The sequence below is a fragment of the Equus przewalskii genome, chromosome 6, assembly GCF_037783145.1.
Source record: "Equus przewalskii isolate Varuska chromosome 6, EquPr2, whole genome shotgun sequence".
Lineage (NCBI taxonomy): Eukaryota > Metazoa > Chordata > Mammalia > Perissodactyla > Equidae > Equus > Equus przewalskii.
Window position 1 is genome coordinate 23,335,472 of NC_091836.1, and position 17,233 is coordinate 23,352,704.

General features: G+C 37.8%; 1 protein-coding gene across 7 annotated transcripts in view; it reads right to left on the reverse strand.

Moving 5' to 3' along the window:
* NXPE1 (neurexophilin and PC-esterase domain family member 1) overlaps positions 1-14,148 on the reverse strand; it is a 34,900-nt gene extending 20,752 nt beyond the window's left edge. For 2 of the 7 annotated variants that reach the window (XM_070623176.1, XM_070623171.1), the window contains exons 1-2: positions 14,010-14,148; positions 9,825-9,895 (exon numbers count right to left, since the gene is read on the reverse strand). Coding sequence is in view for 1 of the 7 variants with exons in the window: in XM_070623170.1 (XP_070479271.1) it covers positions 8,042-8,088 (47 nt within the window). In the remaining 6 variants the exon portion in view is untranslated. Of the gene's footprint in view, positions 1-36; positions 254-292; positions 463-8,041; positions 8,439-9,824; positions 9,896-14,009 lie in introns of those variants that run through there. The other 5 variants (XM_070623173.1, XM_070623172.1, XM_070623174.1 and 2 more) reach the window with 4 other exon arrangements.
* Between the last annotated feature and the right edge of the window lie 3,085 nt (positions 14,149-17,233).

Genomic DNA, 17,233 nt, shown 5'->3' on the forward strand with positions numbered 1-17,233 from the left:
GGCTCTAGAAGCAATTCAGAGTTTTCTCAATCTTACCAATCACCAAACCTCCTCTATTCGTCTCAGAATGTTGTAAATATTGTAAAAGATCAGGATATTGGAGACAGAAATGCCCTGCACTTAAGAAAAAGAAGGAGAAATTTAAATAGTGATTACCCTAGACTTCTGAAAATAGACAAATATACTACAAAGACTCTAGGAGAAAACTTACATTCTTTCTTGGCCCCTGAAAATGTAAATCTTAACGATGTATTTGAAATATAAACACTCAAGGAGATAACTGAAACACTACCTGCAGTTTCCTGAGACTGAAGAAAAAAAAAGGGAAAAGAGGCATTTAAAAATATAAACAGCTGGGCCTGCTTGGTGGCATAGTGGTTGAGTTTGTGTGCTTCAACTCGGCGGCCTGGGGTTTGCTACTTCAGATCCCAAGCATGGACCTATGCACCACTTATCCCCATGCTGTGGCAGGCATCCCACATACAAAATAGAGGAATATGGGCATGGATGTTAGCTCAGAGCCAATCTTCCTCAGCAAAAAGAGGAGAATTAGCAGCAGATGTTAGCTCAGGGCTAATCTTCCTCAAAAAAAAAAAAAAAAAATATATATATATATACATAAATTGTTGTAAAAGCTCCCTTGCCCAAAATCTAGTCCACAGCCTCCATAACATTACCTGTCAAGGATGAATAGAAATCTTAAAAGTCTTCTACATAAATGTTAGTTAAAAAAAGCTTTAGTCATCTGAGTTGATAAACTTATTCCATCTGTTAGAAACACAATTTTGATTCAAGCATTATTTATAAACTAGTGAGTTTTGTATTATCGTATGTGATTTATGGCTAACATTTTAGAATTAAAACTATAAGGTCTCTGCATCTGTCTGTCTGTTTATATGTTTATAGATCTACATTATGTATATGTGATACTTTTGTGACTCCCGATGGTATGGCCAAAATTAATTTGAAAAAGAGCTCTATTTAATAGGCTTAAAGAAAAGTAAGCACTTATATAAATTAACTATTCCCCAAACTCTCAGAAATATAGAAACTAACCCAAATCTTTGTCAGGTTCACATGATCTGGGATAATATTCGGTAAATAAGAGCTAGTTTAAATTTGTTGGTTTAATTAAAGTAGGCTTGTCTTCAGAGTTATCAGCATTAAATATAATGCAGACAGATAACTTTTATTCTAACTGGGTTTACTAACTAAATAAACTCATGTTGTCTCTGTTGCAAAATTTATCAGCAAGAAAAATAACTTAGGTTGCTGGCTAACTTAGTGCAATGTCTCATGAAATTTTCATGAGTAATCTAAACATAATTGTTAAGAGCAAGTGAATTAAATAAGTGTAAGTAAGATAAAAGTTTATAAATGAACTTTTCAACAATAAGATATGTCTAATTAAATACTTTCCCAAATCTCTTTGGTAACTTACACCCTTAGAGTTTTGCTAAGATGAGTTACATGATGGAAATTCATTGAATATCTACATCATTTCTAAATAACATCAAATACTGAAACATTAATTACTGAACATAAGTTGACCCACTTTGGGCTTTCTATTATGGAGGAGCTAAAGATATTTGGGTCTGTTAGTAATATATTTTGTGCCACATTGAAAAAATATACTATGAGGTTGCGTATACTTCCAGAAATTATGAAATGTGTTTATAAATTTGCCAATCTAAGGAATGCTGGTGTAACAGGCAGTTCATAATTGCTCACTTAGTTTTCAGTAGAAATTAAGGTTTCTAAGAGTAAAGAATTCTATTAATGTGTGTAATTAAAACTAATATAAAATAATAAGAGAAACAATTCTCTATGCAAGGAAGGTAGAATGTGTTTTTGGCTAAGAAAATATATCAGGTATGGAGATGTGTTTTTGTTAAAGGAAAAAGAGGAATTTTGTCCTGAGGTTGAATAACTGGCTGTTTCAGAATGAGAAAGAGGAGAATAAAGGACAAACTAAATGGATGTAGAAAGTTTGGAGGAGAGAGAGAGGAAGAGAGAGAACCTTTGTGTAGTCAAGCTGGCTAAAATTGAATGAATTTATCATAAGGGGTTTAATAATAAGCTTTAATATCATTAGTGTACTTATGTAAAACTAAAATTTAATTTTCTTTCATCTGCTAAAAGGACCAAGTTTTCTTGGACTATTGGTCTGTTCTTGATAAGAGACTGTGAAGGTTTTTTTCTGTACTTTTAAAGTAATCTATCTAGAAAGCAAAGGTTTTGTATCTTACTAACATAATTTCCTGTGCGTCTTGTTGTCTTTATCAGCGTTTTGTTACTTAAAAACAAAGATCTTCTCAACATTAAAAGAGCTAAGTTTTGCTCGCAACTATGTGACCTTCTGTATCTGCTTGTAAATTGTTTATTGGTAACTTTGGTTAAATAGATAATTAAGTATTGTTTCATGATGATCTGTGATCCTATTTAGCCAAGTGTACAAAACTTTTTGATATTTTTGACAAACTTCTAAAAATAAAATTCATTTTGTTTTGAATTCTGAACTAACTTTGGGATTCTCCAGAGGGCTCCTGGAACATCTTAAAAGATTTAGTTTGTCTCTTTATTTTAAAAAAAAGATGTAACACTAATTAGGCTTATTCGATATGTTAAATTACATGGGAAGCATTGTCAAACAAGCAGTGATGTTAAACCTTCCTTAGGTTATATTCTTATAGATGTATGTTATTAATATAAGTGTTCCAGAAATTATATGAAATTCCTAGAAATCTGATGTGCCGTGGTATAGTGTTATCTGTTATAATTCTAGTTATCTTAAAATGTATGTCATGGAAGTAACCAAATTCTCTTGTCAATTGCATTATAATGAACTCTCATCAGATCTTTCAACATGGCCGTTTTGAAGTCTTTTGTCATTTACAGATAGTTATTATTTTACTCTAATGCTTTTGTAAAAGTGCTTTATCTTCCAGGACATTCACGGAAAGGACTCTGATAAGTACAGATTTCTGATAACTTTCAGATCATACCACTGAATTGGGTAAGAATTTATAGAACTGTAATGGAAAAACTGATGGCTTTAGAAAACTGAAAGCAAAAGATAAAAATCAACAAAAATTAATTCCATGGGACTGAATAAACTGATGAGAATGACTATAATTTTTTATGACTTTTTCTTTGAAACATTGCTGTTTCTTAATGTTTTGTTTTTCCAGATTTAAGGAAATATTTTTCTCTTAACCTATCTATGATTTACAGTGATTTGCTAAATTATACCTTTGTGAACAAAGATAAAACAATTACTTTTTCTCCCTACCTGATCCCTCCAGAATTCAGAAACTCTTAGCAAGTATTCTTATTTTTATGGCAATATAAATATTTGTGGAAATTCAGTAAGAATATATTCTCCTTGTAACAGGACACATTTGGAAACATTGGTTATATTACCAAGGCTTTGACTGGAATGTCATATTTGATAATGATGTGCATAGAATCAGATATGACTAGACAGTTTTAGGGAACTAAGATTGACTTTACGAAGCCAAGAAAACCCCTTGGAGAAACAGCCTGGTACATTGTTTACAGAGTTCTTAACAGCCTTACCAGTTGAGTAAGGGGGGTCATTTCCTGGCAGCCTCAGATATTTCAAGATATTTTGGGGACCTTGAGAAGAGAGGAATTAACCGAAATTTATAGGTATTGCAGACGAAGTCTGAAGGCAAGTCCTTGGCTTGGCTTCCTAGGCTTGAGAGGCTTTTAAGAGTCCAATCTGAGATTTCTTATGAAAGGTTCCAGGAAGCAAACATTAAAAAAATCTATATGGTCGATCACTATTCTTGCTGCACTTAGTAAATAATCAGGCCAAGTATAACGAGACAATTTACTTTGCAAACATTAGTTTTACTCTGATTATCTCTGATAGAAGTGGGGGTGACTGTAGAGAGAAAAATTATATGTCATTGGAAAACTCTAGTGCACCTGTGTGGATGTGAGATTATAGACTTGTTCATTGTCTTTAGGATTTTGTTATCTCCCAGTAAACTGGACTGGATCCTGAATTCTTCGAGTTTCCTCAAATATCTGGCTACAACTCTCCAAACTAACACTTGCAATTTTTTTCCACCCTTCTGTCTTGAAGTCACTAAAAACAAAGGCTGCCCTTTTCCCTGCAAACTGAAGCTTGACAACTTGATATAAAGGTCACGGAAATCAACACAACAGCTCATGTGAGGGCAATCTTTGTGCCTGCTGCTGTGTGGGCCACTCAGAAAGATCACCAGAGACATTCAAATTTGCAAACCAGGAAAATCTATCAGATTGCCATTGTCTGCTCTCACTCTTGTCTGAAAATGCTTCCAGCCCAACATCTAGAAATCTTCTTGAATACCTGCCCTCAGGATTCAGACTGGGTTTATAGTCTGCTCCAACCATTAATCAATGTTTTTCTTTTGTTTTCATTGAAATCCTCTTATTGAATACTGATTGCTGGCCCCATATAGGCCTAACTATGGGAGTCCATTTGCATCACTACCTCCTGATGAGACACAACCTTTTAACTAATTTGACCTATTCTCAGGACTAAGAGACTGGTTCTTTGAGATATGGAACAATCGACCAACTCAGCTTCTGGACTGTGAAACTTCTTAGAAGTTTCAAAGGTGGAAATGAAGGTAACAGAATATGCCACCCCAAAATATATTTCTTTGGCGTAAGCCCCAGACCTCTATCCTTTTCCTTAGCCAAGAAGTGTGAATCAAAGTGCAGCAAGTGGTGTTGGCCGTAGCACAAACACCTCCTTGCTCAGCTAAAAGATAACCAAGAACAACTTCGGCCAGAGAGTCTAAGAGTTTTGTTGGGTAGCTGTGGCTTTAGCAGCAGATTCTGCAATATCTTCAAGAGTTAAGGAGAGGTTCCTGATCATAGCCTCATTTGTGCTTACTCCTAGCCAGGGTAGCAGGGATCTGCCAAAGGAAGCAAATTTTGAATTGTGAATGCCTCCCAGTAATTCCCACTTGAGTCTGTGGCTCAGGACTAGAAAGGTGACAGCCATTGAGGCAAGTAAAATTTAAGGAACTGTAGACTGTGTAGGCAGTTTTATTCTGGTTACCCTTGCCAGCCTAGATGCAAGGTTCCCAGGTTTGGGATTGTTATCAGAGACAAGGAAATGGACCCCCAGGGTTAGGAACTCTGACATGATAGAAAGGGGGCTGAGTTTGTTCCAGAGAAACTGAGGCATTGGAAACCAGGGAGAAGTTTGTGATGGGCAGAGCTAAAGGATCACTATATTGTGGCCAATCCAACAGTTATTTGGAGATTGGATTACCTCCCTTGCAATGGCTGAGAGTATGTGAACAATGGCATTATCTATCCCGGCCAGAGCAAGGCAAAATGTGGAAAAAAGAATCATAAAGACCTCATGGTATAAGATTAGGAAAAGGATGGTCAGAGAGGGAAGGAGGTATGGAAAGAAACGTTACTGATCCAATGTCTTGGGAGGCAGTATTCTATCTCAATGTTGGCTACTTCTCTTCCTTGTCAATTTGATTGTCAGGTCTCCAGCATTTGCACGGGAGCAGATATTAGGTGGAGCCTTCTTCAACTGTGAAATATGTACCCAAGATTTGACACCTTGTAATTTGGCAGTGATGTCACTGGTCAAGAATACTTGGTAGGGTCCTTTCCATGAAAGTCACCTTTGTAAAAGCATCAGAGTAAAGCAAAAACTGTCTGTAAATGACAAAAGACTTAAAAATGCTTATGGTTAAAGATCTGATGAGAGCTCATTATAATTGAATTGACAGGGAAATTTGGTTATTTCTGTGACATACAGCATTTAAAGATAACTGGAATTATGACTGATAACATTATACCAGGGCATATCAGATTTCTAGGAATTTCATACAATTTCTAGAACACTTATATTAGTAATATGCATCCATACAAATAAAACCTAAGAAAGTTTATCATCACTTATTTGACAATGCTTCCCTTGTCATTTGACATACCAAATAAACCTAATTAGTTTAATATCTCTCTTTTACAAGGTGACAGACAAATCTTTTGAGATATCTCAGGGACCCTTTGAGAAATCTCAAAGTTACTCAGAAGGGTCAGAAAGACTCCGTTTAGAATTTGATTAGGGGAAGTTGTCAGAATGTCAAAAGATTTGAACATTTGACTAGACAGGATCAAAGATCATTATGAAATAATACTTAATTATCTATTTAACAAAAGTGACAAGATTTTAAAGGCAAATACAGAATGTTGCATAGTTGTGAACAAAACTTAGCTCTTTTAGTGTTGAGAAGATTGGGTTTTCTTAAGTAATCAATGACCTGATAAAGATAACATGAAACACAGTAAATTATTTTGGTAAGACAAAATCTTTGCTTTCCAGGTAGATTACCCAAAAGATTAAAAACCCCAAACTTTTCACAATCTCTCATCAAGAGCAGATCAATAGTTCAAGAAAACTTTGTCCTTTTAACAGAGAGAAAACCAAATTCTAGTTTTGCAGCAGTATACTTTTGATATTAAAACTCATTTTTGTGTGTGTGCGTGTGTGAGGAAGATTGGCCCTGAGCTAACTTCTGTTGCCAATCTTCCTCTTTTTGCTTGAGGAAGATTGTTGCTGAGCTAACATCTGTGCCACTCATCCTCTATTTTATGTGGGATGCAGCCACAGCATGCCTTGACAAGTGGTGCTAGGTCAGCGCCCAGGATACGAACCTGCAAACCCTGGGTCGCCAAAGTGGACTGCATGAACTTAACTGCTGTGCCCCCAGCCAGCCCCTTAAAACTCATTTTGAAAAAAATTAAATAAATCCATTCCAATCTTAGCCAGCTTGATCACACATAAAATTCATTTCCCAAGATTCCTTTCCCACAAACCTCCTACAGCTTTTTCATATTCATTCATATTTTGTCCTATGTTTTTCATTTTTTCCTTTTTCTCATTCTAGAACAATCAGTTGTTTCACTTTCCCTACCTACTTTTCACAAACAGCTGTTTCCTTTCACCCTTAATATTTCTAAGTAGTTTTAGTTACATATGTTGACTAGAATTCTTAGCCCTTCGAACTCTTAATTCCTAGTGAAAACTAAGTAAGATGTAAGCAAGTGTAGACTGTTACGTTAGCAGTCTGTGGGTTGGCAAATTTATAAGTACATTTCACGATTTCTAGAAGTATATTCTTCCTAATAGCAAATTTTCAATGTGGCACAAAACATGTTTACTAATAGACCCAAATGTCTTTAGCTCCTCTGGCAAAGGCAGTTAAACGCAGACAAACCTATGTTCTGAATTAACATTTCAGTATTTTGTCTTATTTGGAAGTGATCTAGATATTTAATGAGTATCTATCATTTAACTTATCTCAGTATAACTTTAAGGTTTCAAATTACTAAAAAGGTTTGGAAACTATTTTTAAATAGACGTACCATAAAGCATAATTATTGTTGAAAAGTTCATTTATAAGTTTACTTACTTACATCTATTTAATTCACTTGTTCTTAACAATTATTTTTAGATTACTCATGAAAGTTTCATGAGACATTAACCATCATCTTAAGCTATCTTTCTTGCTGACAAATTCTGTAATAGAGATAATGTGAGCTTATTTAACTTTTAGTAAACCTAGGTAGAATAAAAGTGTGTCTGCATTATATTTAACACTGCTAACTCTAAAGATATGACTGTTTTAATTAAATCAATAAACTTTAACTGGCCCTTATTTACTGAAGATTATGCTAGATCACGTTAACTTGAAAAACATTTGGGTAGTTTCTGCATTCCTGAAAGTCCGCTTAATTTAAGCCAGTCAAATCGAGCTCTTTACAAATTCATTTGACAATACCATCCGGAGGTAGAAAAATATCACTCACCTATAACATACGTACATAGACATATGTAAACATACAGTCAGACGCAAACAAGATCTCATAGCTTTTGTTTTAAAATTTTAGCCATGAGACAGGTAAGATAATGCAAAACTTACTAGTTTATAAAAGAACAGTTGGATACATATTGTGTTTCTGGCAGACGGGGTAAGTTCCAGTTACTTACTCAGACAGCTTAAACTTCTCGCTAATGCTTGTGGTGAGGATTTTCATTTGCAGAGTTTCCGAATAACCTCTCTTTTTTCCTCTTCTGACAAGAGTTACCTCCTGAAATTTGCGTTTCAAAGAGATGGCCCTCAGTTCCTAGAGAAGACAGGGTAGAACTTTTTTTTTTTTTTTTTTTGAGGAAGATTAGCCCTGAGCGAACATCTGCTGCCAATCCTCCGCTCTTTGCTGAGGAAGCCCGGCCCTGAGCTAAAATCCGTGCCCGTCTTCCTCTACTTTATATGTGGGACGCCTGCCACAGCATGGCGTGCCAAGCGGTGCCATGTCTGCACCTGGGATCTGAACCGGCGAACCCCGGGCCGCTGAAGCAGAACGTGGGAACTTAACCACTGTGCGACAGGGCCAGCGCTGGGGTAGAACATTTTTATCTAAGTTGCACGGAGAAAGAATGCAAGTTTCTCCAAGAAGCACTTTTGTTTCCTAAAGCCAGAATCTTTTCAATACCTACGCACCTTTCGAAAGGAACAGGGGAGATTTTGAGATGGTGAAAAAGACACATGGGCGTTTTCTGTTCTTGTAAAGACTCAACTTGTAAGACAAGTTGTACAAGTTGTCTTCAATTTGTAGAACAGTTGTTTTTAATTCCTTGAAGAACTGGGATGCAACCTGAATTATATCCAGGTGCTGACCCACCCATCCAGCTATATTATCTTCAATTTATTTCTTTACATCAGGGAGAAGTTCTTCAACTAAGATGGAAATCAAAAGATTCCTGTGTTCTAGATTTAGAGCTGTTTGTAAATGTTAGAGCTGTTTCAGTAAATCCTTCCACACAGCCTGCTCCCAAGAGCCAAAGATAACCAAAATAAATGAAGACAATTCCCCTGAGAGCTGGCAACAGTCGGTAGGACCCTAGCTGCGATGGAGTGCAGCCCAAATTTCTATGCAGTCATATCTAGCTATGAGTGGGGTGCGACCCACATTTCTGTCTGGCTATATTTTTGGGGACCCCAACCTGACAGTTGCCAAGCCAAGTTCTCAGGACACAAAGAAGACAAACAAGAAGGCATTAGCTGCCCCTGGGAGAGAAAGGACAGACCGCAAATGAGTACATGAAAGCAAATTCAAGAGTCACAAGTCAAAGATCTAATTCTTACAAATGTTTTTTGCCTGCCAATCTGAATTTGGAAAGGAAGGGACAATGTGAAAATTTACCTTCCTCTTTGGACCAGGCTGCACAGATGCAGATCTGGGAGAGCTGACTGTGTAAGAACTCTCACCCTTGGCCGGCTCCTACCAATTGTCCCAGAATCTTGTCTGCAGGCTCTGGAGTGAGTGGGGTGTTCCAGTGGGTCTCATCCTGGTCACCAGAAACTGTAGGCCAGAAAAAGTAATTTTCCCTCTACCCTTTATGGTGAGTGCTTGTTTTTCTCTAGCACATCTTGTAAATGCATGAGTTTGTCTAGGTTAAAAGTTCTCCACTGTGGCCGCTGTAATTCAACATGAACTTTGGTAAGGTTAACCTGCTTGTTCAGCCTTAAAACAAAATTTTATTCACCTGAGGACTCACACTGGCCCCAGTCCAACTCCAGATCCAGTCTACTTTTTCAAGTTGGACGCAGTCTGACTCTGGCCGGTTTCCAGACCAAGTCTGGAAAAAGAAATGCTCAAATCAAGTCTGAAAGCTGCTAACACAAAAGCTGTGGAGCTAGCTTCCGGGAGGGACGCGCCCACCACCTCCAGAGGCAGCGAGGAAGCAGAGAGCTCAAGGGGCTCCATGGTACCTTCGCCTGGTTGCTCGTTGCTCCCTGGGGCCACTGGGGGTCTCGTTTGGTTCTGTCTTGTGACACTAGAGCTGTTAAAAGATAAATTGAGGCATATTAAAAATTTCATGAGTTTATTTGAGCAGAAATTGATTCAAATCAAGCAGCATCCAATCTAGTAGATAGAATGGGGTTCCGAGGAGCTGTAAAAAATTAGGCTTTTATAGGAGGAAGGGAGCAGGAGCAAGGAAGTTAATACCAGGCCAAAGAAAGCAGGTTGGCTATTGCGAGGTTCTTTCCTTTAGGGGATGGCAGGAGTCTGTCAGGCAGATTGTCTAACTAGTGCTGATCAGGAGATTCCTGATTGGTTTGAGATTCCATTTCTGGGAGAGCAGAAACTAATTAAGTCTTGGTTTGGTGACATGGGGCTTTGGGCCTGTTGTCCTTTTCTTTTTTTTTTAAACAGAATCCTATGGCCAGAAAATCTTACTGATTTCCAAATCAATGTCTCACCTAGATTCTACTCCTAAACTTGAACTCTCCATATGCAAATGTCTTCAGGATGTCTCCACTTACAAATTCTCAGCCTGCGCGGCCCAGCAGAGGTGTGCTGGCTCAGACTAGCTTATGAGAGCCTGTTGTGCTCATCTCTTCCCAACTCCTTATGCCATGACATCATCTTGGGAGCTTGAAAGTGGCCGTGATGGGTAGATTTACTTCATGGAAATCTGCAATTGCTGCAAACAGGTTTTTCTGCCCCTCCCCACTTCCCCAGGCCCCAAACCCACCACCCGAGAGCAGGGTTACGAGTACCTTACTGCTCACAGAAAGCTCAGAGTCAACTTGTCCAAGTGGAATGTTCTCTATTCTTCTGCTTCTTCCTCTCTCTCTCTTCGTGAATGGCATCACTAATCAGAATCCCGGCTGCTGTCTTTGACTTATTTAGCTCCCTTACGCTTATATCCAGTCATCTTCAGACACAATTGAGTCAACGTGCAGAGATTACTAGTTGCCTCTTTCACCACTAGTAATAGAAATATAGCTGGGCACGTGGAATAATGGTTCTTAGAGTTGTATGCCCAGTGCCTAACACAGTGCCTGTGAAGGAAACCAGAATGTCACCCCCAAATATGCCTCTTTGACGTAAAAATTATTTTGAGCGAAGGCAATTACGAAACTGTAAATGCAGGAAGACCTCCTTTTATTGGAGATAGACTCTTATCAGCCCAGAGATGGCACCAGAGGAAAATGCAAACAACTGTGGTTAACCCATCTTCCTTAAGCAGGGTGATAAGGACTACCTAACCCTAGTTAGACTAGCCCTAGTGAAAACCTCTTTGTCTTGTCGATCCTCCACAAATTTATTGTATCTTTGTCTGAAAGGTATAAAAGCTTCCTGCTCTGGTCACTTCTCTGGATCTTCATTCTCTTGTGAAGGCTCTCATGTACATGTAAAAATTCAATAAAATTTGTTTGCTTTTCTCTTATTCATCTTAGTTTAATTTTTATTCCCAGCCAGGGACCCAAAGAGGGTTGAAGAAAACTGTTTCATCCCTGACACCTGACAAGCACAATATTTGTGTTTCCCAGACTGCACTGAGTTCTAAGTGGAATGTAGACAGAGGTGATGTGTGCCGTATCCTGGCCTTTCCCTTAAGGCCGTGATCTAACTCCTCGTGCTCTCTTTGCTCTTCCTACTTGATGCAAACTGGATGGGGCAGCAGCCCAGCTTTGACCACGGGGTTGATGGCAACAGCCTAACACAGGGGATTCTTACAACGTCTTCGTAACATGGGCCCCTTTGGCAGCCTGACGAAATCCTTGGACCTCTTCTCCAAATAATGTTTTTAAATACACAAAATATACAGAATTATAACAAAAATAATTATGTGACAGTACAGTCATCAACATTTTAAATAACCTAATTTGTTATATAGTCGTAGAGCAATTCTTTATTAACTCACTAAATAGCAAGATTTAGCAGCCAGGTCTAATATTTTATAATAATTTTAAAGTGATGTTAAGTGTGAGTGCTATTTCCAGATTCTATAATAACTGCTTTTTGGTAGGAAAATATTGGCGACTTCAGTTGGGGACTAAGCCACAGGTACTGTGAACGCTGCTGTGATTTGTTGCCACCGTTCACAATGGAGGAGATTACTAAACCTCCTTTAGAAGCTGGAGAACATAAAGATGTAAGTTTTTTCCCACTCAAGTTCACAGACTTCCTAAATTCTGCCCATCAGCCCTTTCGAATCTCCATCAACCTCAGGTTGAGACCACTGGCAGAGGATGACGGGGCTTCCATGATGGACGCCCAGCTTCCTGGATGACCTCAAGGAGCAGAACCCCTGAAATAAACCCCAACCTTTTTGAATCATTGCATTTTTGGAGGTTTTTCTTTTAACAGCAGTTCAGCCTGCCTACATCTACTATTAAGTATCTCTTCAATTTGTAGTCTTTTTCCATCATCACTATTGCTGCCGGGTACAGGTATTGCCGAGGTATTGCTTAGGAATTGTAATAGGTGTTTTTTTAAACATTACTGAGGTATAATTTGTATACAGTAAGAATTCATGCATTTAAATCCACAGTTTTATGAGCATTAACAAATGTATATACCTGTGTAGCATCAGTATATAGAATTTCCCCCCCAAATTCCTGTTTACCACTTTTGTCAATTCTGTCCCCATCTCTGCCCCCAGCTACTGTGCTGTATTATTTTTATAGTGTTTTTGTATCAGCACACATCCAGAACAAAGATGATGAGAAGTGGCCGTATTGGGCAGCTTTGACATGTTCCCACTATTAATTTCAATATTTCACCATGTTTGATTAAATGTGTGATGTTTGACATATGATATTTGCTGGTTTCTTTACTGTCTTCTATTAAAATAAGAAAGTTATTTTCTACGAAACCAGTTTGCTAAGTGTTTTTATCATTAATAGAAGTTGATATATTGTTAAAGGCTTTTTCTGATTTTTTGAGGTGGTTATATGATTTTTCCCCTATATCTTTAAATGTTTTCCAAAGCTATTTTGCTGGCTTAAACCTAACTGGGTCATAATATATATTGCATTTTTATACATAACTCTTGTACTATTGGTGAGAACACAAATGAATACAATCATTTTGGAAAACAATATGGCGGTAGTTTTTTTTTTAATTGTGTATGCCTATGTCCTAAGTCCAAGCAATCTAATCTGGGTATATCACAGAGGACTTCTCAGTCCACAAAGAATTGCATACAAAATTTTATTTCAGTTGCTTCTATATCTGTGTATGTAGTTGTACGGAATTCGATAGACTTTCATATATATTGCTATGAAATGGTTAAGACATATATATAGTGGATGTGTAATGTGGGACACTAAACAGCAGGTAGGAGCAAATTACTAGATTTACATACAACACAGCAGCTCTTAAAAACAGTGCAAAGTGAAGAAAGTAAAAAATATTAAAAATCTGTATCACAAAATTATATGTAAGTTAAAAACATACACACGAAATGCAATATAAGGATACACGGATATTCAAAGACACAGATAAAAAAATCTTCCTCCTTTTCTGACTTTGTTTGTGACACATCCTGCTGCCCTCCTGGGATGGCTTGCCCCTGTGCCCATCTAAACTCTATAGTCAGTCAGCCCCCAACCTAGGACCCATCTCTACAGAAACTTTTCCAGAATAACTCTAGACCACATGGGTCTCTCCCATGTTCTGAATTCCTGTGGCTTATTTATACATTTTTCCACCCAGACAACGTCACATGTGAAACAAGACAAAAAAATGTTATCAGCTGTGAGCAGGTATTATTGACATACTTCTTTCTTTCTCCAGTTGGATGTTAGGTTGGGTGACTATATATATTCTTGCTCCCCATGGAGCACTGGGTACTTTAGCTGGTTGGTTATTAGAAAAATATTTTATCTTCCTGCCATGTCGTTCAAAACCAGCCTGTCTTTGTCAGGAAGAGAGGCTCTCATGATCATATTTTGTTTGTTTACCACATTTTTCTTCCGAACTTTCCCCCTTTTCTTCCTTTCTCTTACTTGAGAGAACGTTTTGGCAGAGAGACAGTCTTTCTAATTCCTTTTGCTTTGCTTTTTCCCCTCCCTCACTGACCACAGTCAAGACCAGAGAGAGAGAGAGAGAGAGAGAGAAAGAGAGAGAATGGCAGAGTCTCCATAATTTTACTTACTCACCTGTTTTAATGACTTCCCCACCTGGATAGTAGGAAGAGAACCTGTGAGTTCTCAACTGGCTCTTGTTGCTGCAGAAAACTCACTTTTTTCTTGTCTATGAAGATATTTATTTTCATCTACGTGTATTCGCTCTCTTGGTTTTTTATTGCCTCAGCATGTAGATATGGAGAGTCAATAAGGAATAAAGTAACTAGACGGTGGTGTAATTCTACAGGCTCTGCTAACTGGGCGTTTCCCAGAAACTCTTTGAGATTCCTGTTTCTCTCCCCATATGTCACCAGACCTTTGGGAATGGAAATCTCTTAGTTGTAAGACAGCTAAGGACCTGTGGTCATAGTGTGGGAATATCCCAGTGGCTCTACTGTACGGGTAGACTTTCCTCTGAAAACCTGGGGTCTCAAAATGACTCCTACTAGGAGGATGTATTGTCAGTGGACACCATACGGAGAACCGGCGAGTGGCTGAGATATTTCAACCAGTTTGGAAAGGATCTAATAAGTGGGGAAAGATTATTTGCTCTGTGGGATATGTGTCTGTCTGTGGAACACTCTTTGAGAAGCACCGCTGTAGAGAAGAGGCTATGTAAGAAAAGAGAGTGGTAGAAATACACTCCAGGACAGGAGGTCAGAGTGCAAAGGTCTTCAGTAGGGAGTGTGAGAATCTAGGGCAGGGCTTATCTGGGCATTCTGATATGCCCTTGGCATCTGTAGGCTTTTGGGATAGAGAGAGTATAGCAATATTTACTGTATCGATGAATATGATAATGTGTATGACAATGAAGAATTAAATCATTACACTGCATGATGTGCATACACTAATTCACTCCTTTATTCACCCAGCGTTTACTGAGTACCTATGATGTTTTAGGTGCTAGTAACTCAAACATAAATAATAAAATATTATCTTTGCTCTTAAGAATCTCATAGTCCAGTGATCCCAAGGTTGTAATCTTTAGGGCATTAACAAACTTGGTCCTAGGTTATCCCATCGTACCCAGAGCTTCACCTGCCTCCCACGTACCATATTCCTGTGTCGAGACATTCCCTGAGGACGATATACCCTTATGGGGACTCATCCTTCAGGTGCTGGATGAGGAATGGAGGCGTGATAGTTTGGGTTCTTGATCCAGGAATATGATCTGAGTAGAAGAAGCTGTTAGAAGATGGAAAAATTAATTAGTCATTTTGCTCTCCCAACATTTCTTTGTTTTGTGTTAAAATCGATACTCCTGCATCCCCTTTGTTTATTTTTACTATTTTCCCACTCCTTGGCTTTCAACCTTTTTGTGTCACTATGTTTTAGATGTGTCTTTTGAACAAGTTAAGGAGGGATTTTAGTTCTTTACTTCTAATTTTTAATCATTGACATTTAACAGGACAATTTGGTTTACTTAAAGTTATTGTGATTACTTGCATGTTTGAAGTTATTTCTATCATCTTTTTTTTTTGGCTTCATATTTACCATGCTGTTTTTTTTCTTCTTTCCTGTCCTCCTAGTGGAATGATTATTTTTTAAAAAAATAGACTATTGTTTAGAGCAGTTTTAGATTCATGAAACTGAGCAGAAAGCACAGAGATTTCTTATATGCCCCATGGCCCCACACACGCACAGCCTTCCCTACTATCAATTCACACACCTAAATGGTGCATTTGTTACAGCTGTTGAACCTACGTTGACCCATCACCACCCAAAGTCCATAGTTTATGTTAGGTTTCGTTCTGGGTGTTGTACATTCTATGGACTTTGACAAATGTATAATGACGTGGATCTACCATTACACTCTCATACAAAATAGTTTCACCACCCTAAAAATCCTCTGTGCTCCAACTATTCGCCTCTCCCTCCGTTCTAACTCCTGGCAACCACTTATCTTTTAATTGTCTCTATAGTCATGCATTTTCCAGAATGTCATATAGTTGGACTCATATAGTATACGGTCTTTTCAGATAGGCTTCTTTCACTTAGCAATATGCATTTAAGTTTCCTCCATGTCCTGTCATGGCTTGATAGCTCATTTCTTTTTAGCTCTGAATAATATTCTATTGTCTGGATGTACCAGAGGTTATTTATCCATTCACCTACCGAAACACATCTTGGTTGCTTCCAAATTTTTGCAATTATGAATAGGCTGCTATAAACATCCATGTGTATGTTTTTGTGTGAACATAAGTTTTCAGATCATTTGGGTATATGTATCAAGGGGTGTGATCGTTGGATCATACGGTAAGAGTATGTTTAGTTTTGTGAGAAATTGCTAAACCGTTTTCCAAAGTGGCTATTTTTCATTCCTGCCTGCAATGAGTGAGTTTCTGTTGCTCCACATTCTCCCCAGCATTTGATGCTGTTGGTGTTTTAAATGTTGGCTGCTTTAATAAGTGTCTTGTGGTATCTCATTGTTGTTTTGATTTTCAATTTCCTATTGATGTATGAGGTCGAGCATCTTTTCATATGCTTATTTGCCATCTGTATATCTTCTTTAGTGAGGTATATTTTCAGGTCTCTTGCCCATTTTTAATTGGGTTGTTTGTTGTCTTCTTGTTGAATTTTAAGAATTATTTGTGTATTTTGGATAGCAGTCTTTTATCAGATATGTCTCTTCAAATATTTTCTCCCAGTCTGTGGCTTGTCTTCCATTCTCTTGATGATTACATTTTTTATTCTCTTTTTCCCTCTTTGATAGTTTTGGAAGTTTTATCATACATATATATAGTTAATATAATTTAAAATTTTTTAATACACATCTTTAAAAAGCTTAAAATCAATCTGCATCTTTTGCTGCTCTTCTGCCATGCAAAGGAACAGTTAGCTTCCATTATCTCCTCCTATAAAACACTTCTTCTCTTTTTTTTTTTGGTGAGGAAGATTGGCCCTGAGCTAACATCTGTTGGCAATCTTCCTCTTTTTGCTTGAGGAAGAGTGGCCCCAAGCTAACATTTGTGCCCATCTTCCTCTATTTTTGTGTGTAGGTTGCTGCCACAGCATGGCTTGATTAGTGGTGTAGGTCCACACCTGGGATCTGAACCCAAAAACCCAGGTCACCGAAATGGAGTATGCTGAACTTATCCACTTTGCCACCGGGCCAGCCCCTACACTTTATTGTTTTATCTAGCATTTATTTCAACTTTGTTTTTAATTCTCCTAATTATTCAATGCTATTATAAGTGTCTAATATCATTTATTCGTTAAACAAATGTTTTTTACATGCTTACCACGTGCCAGGCATT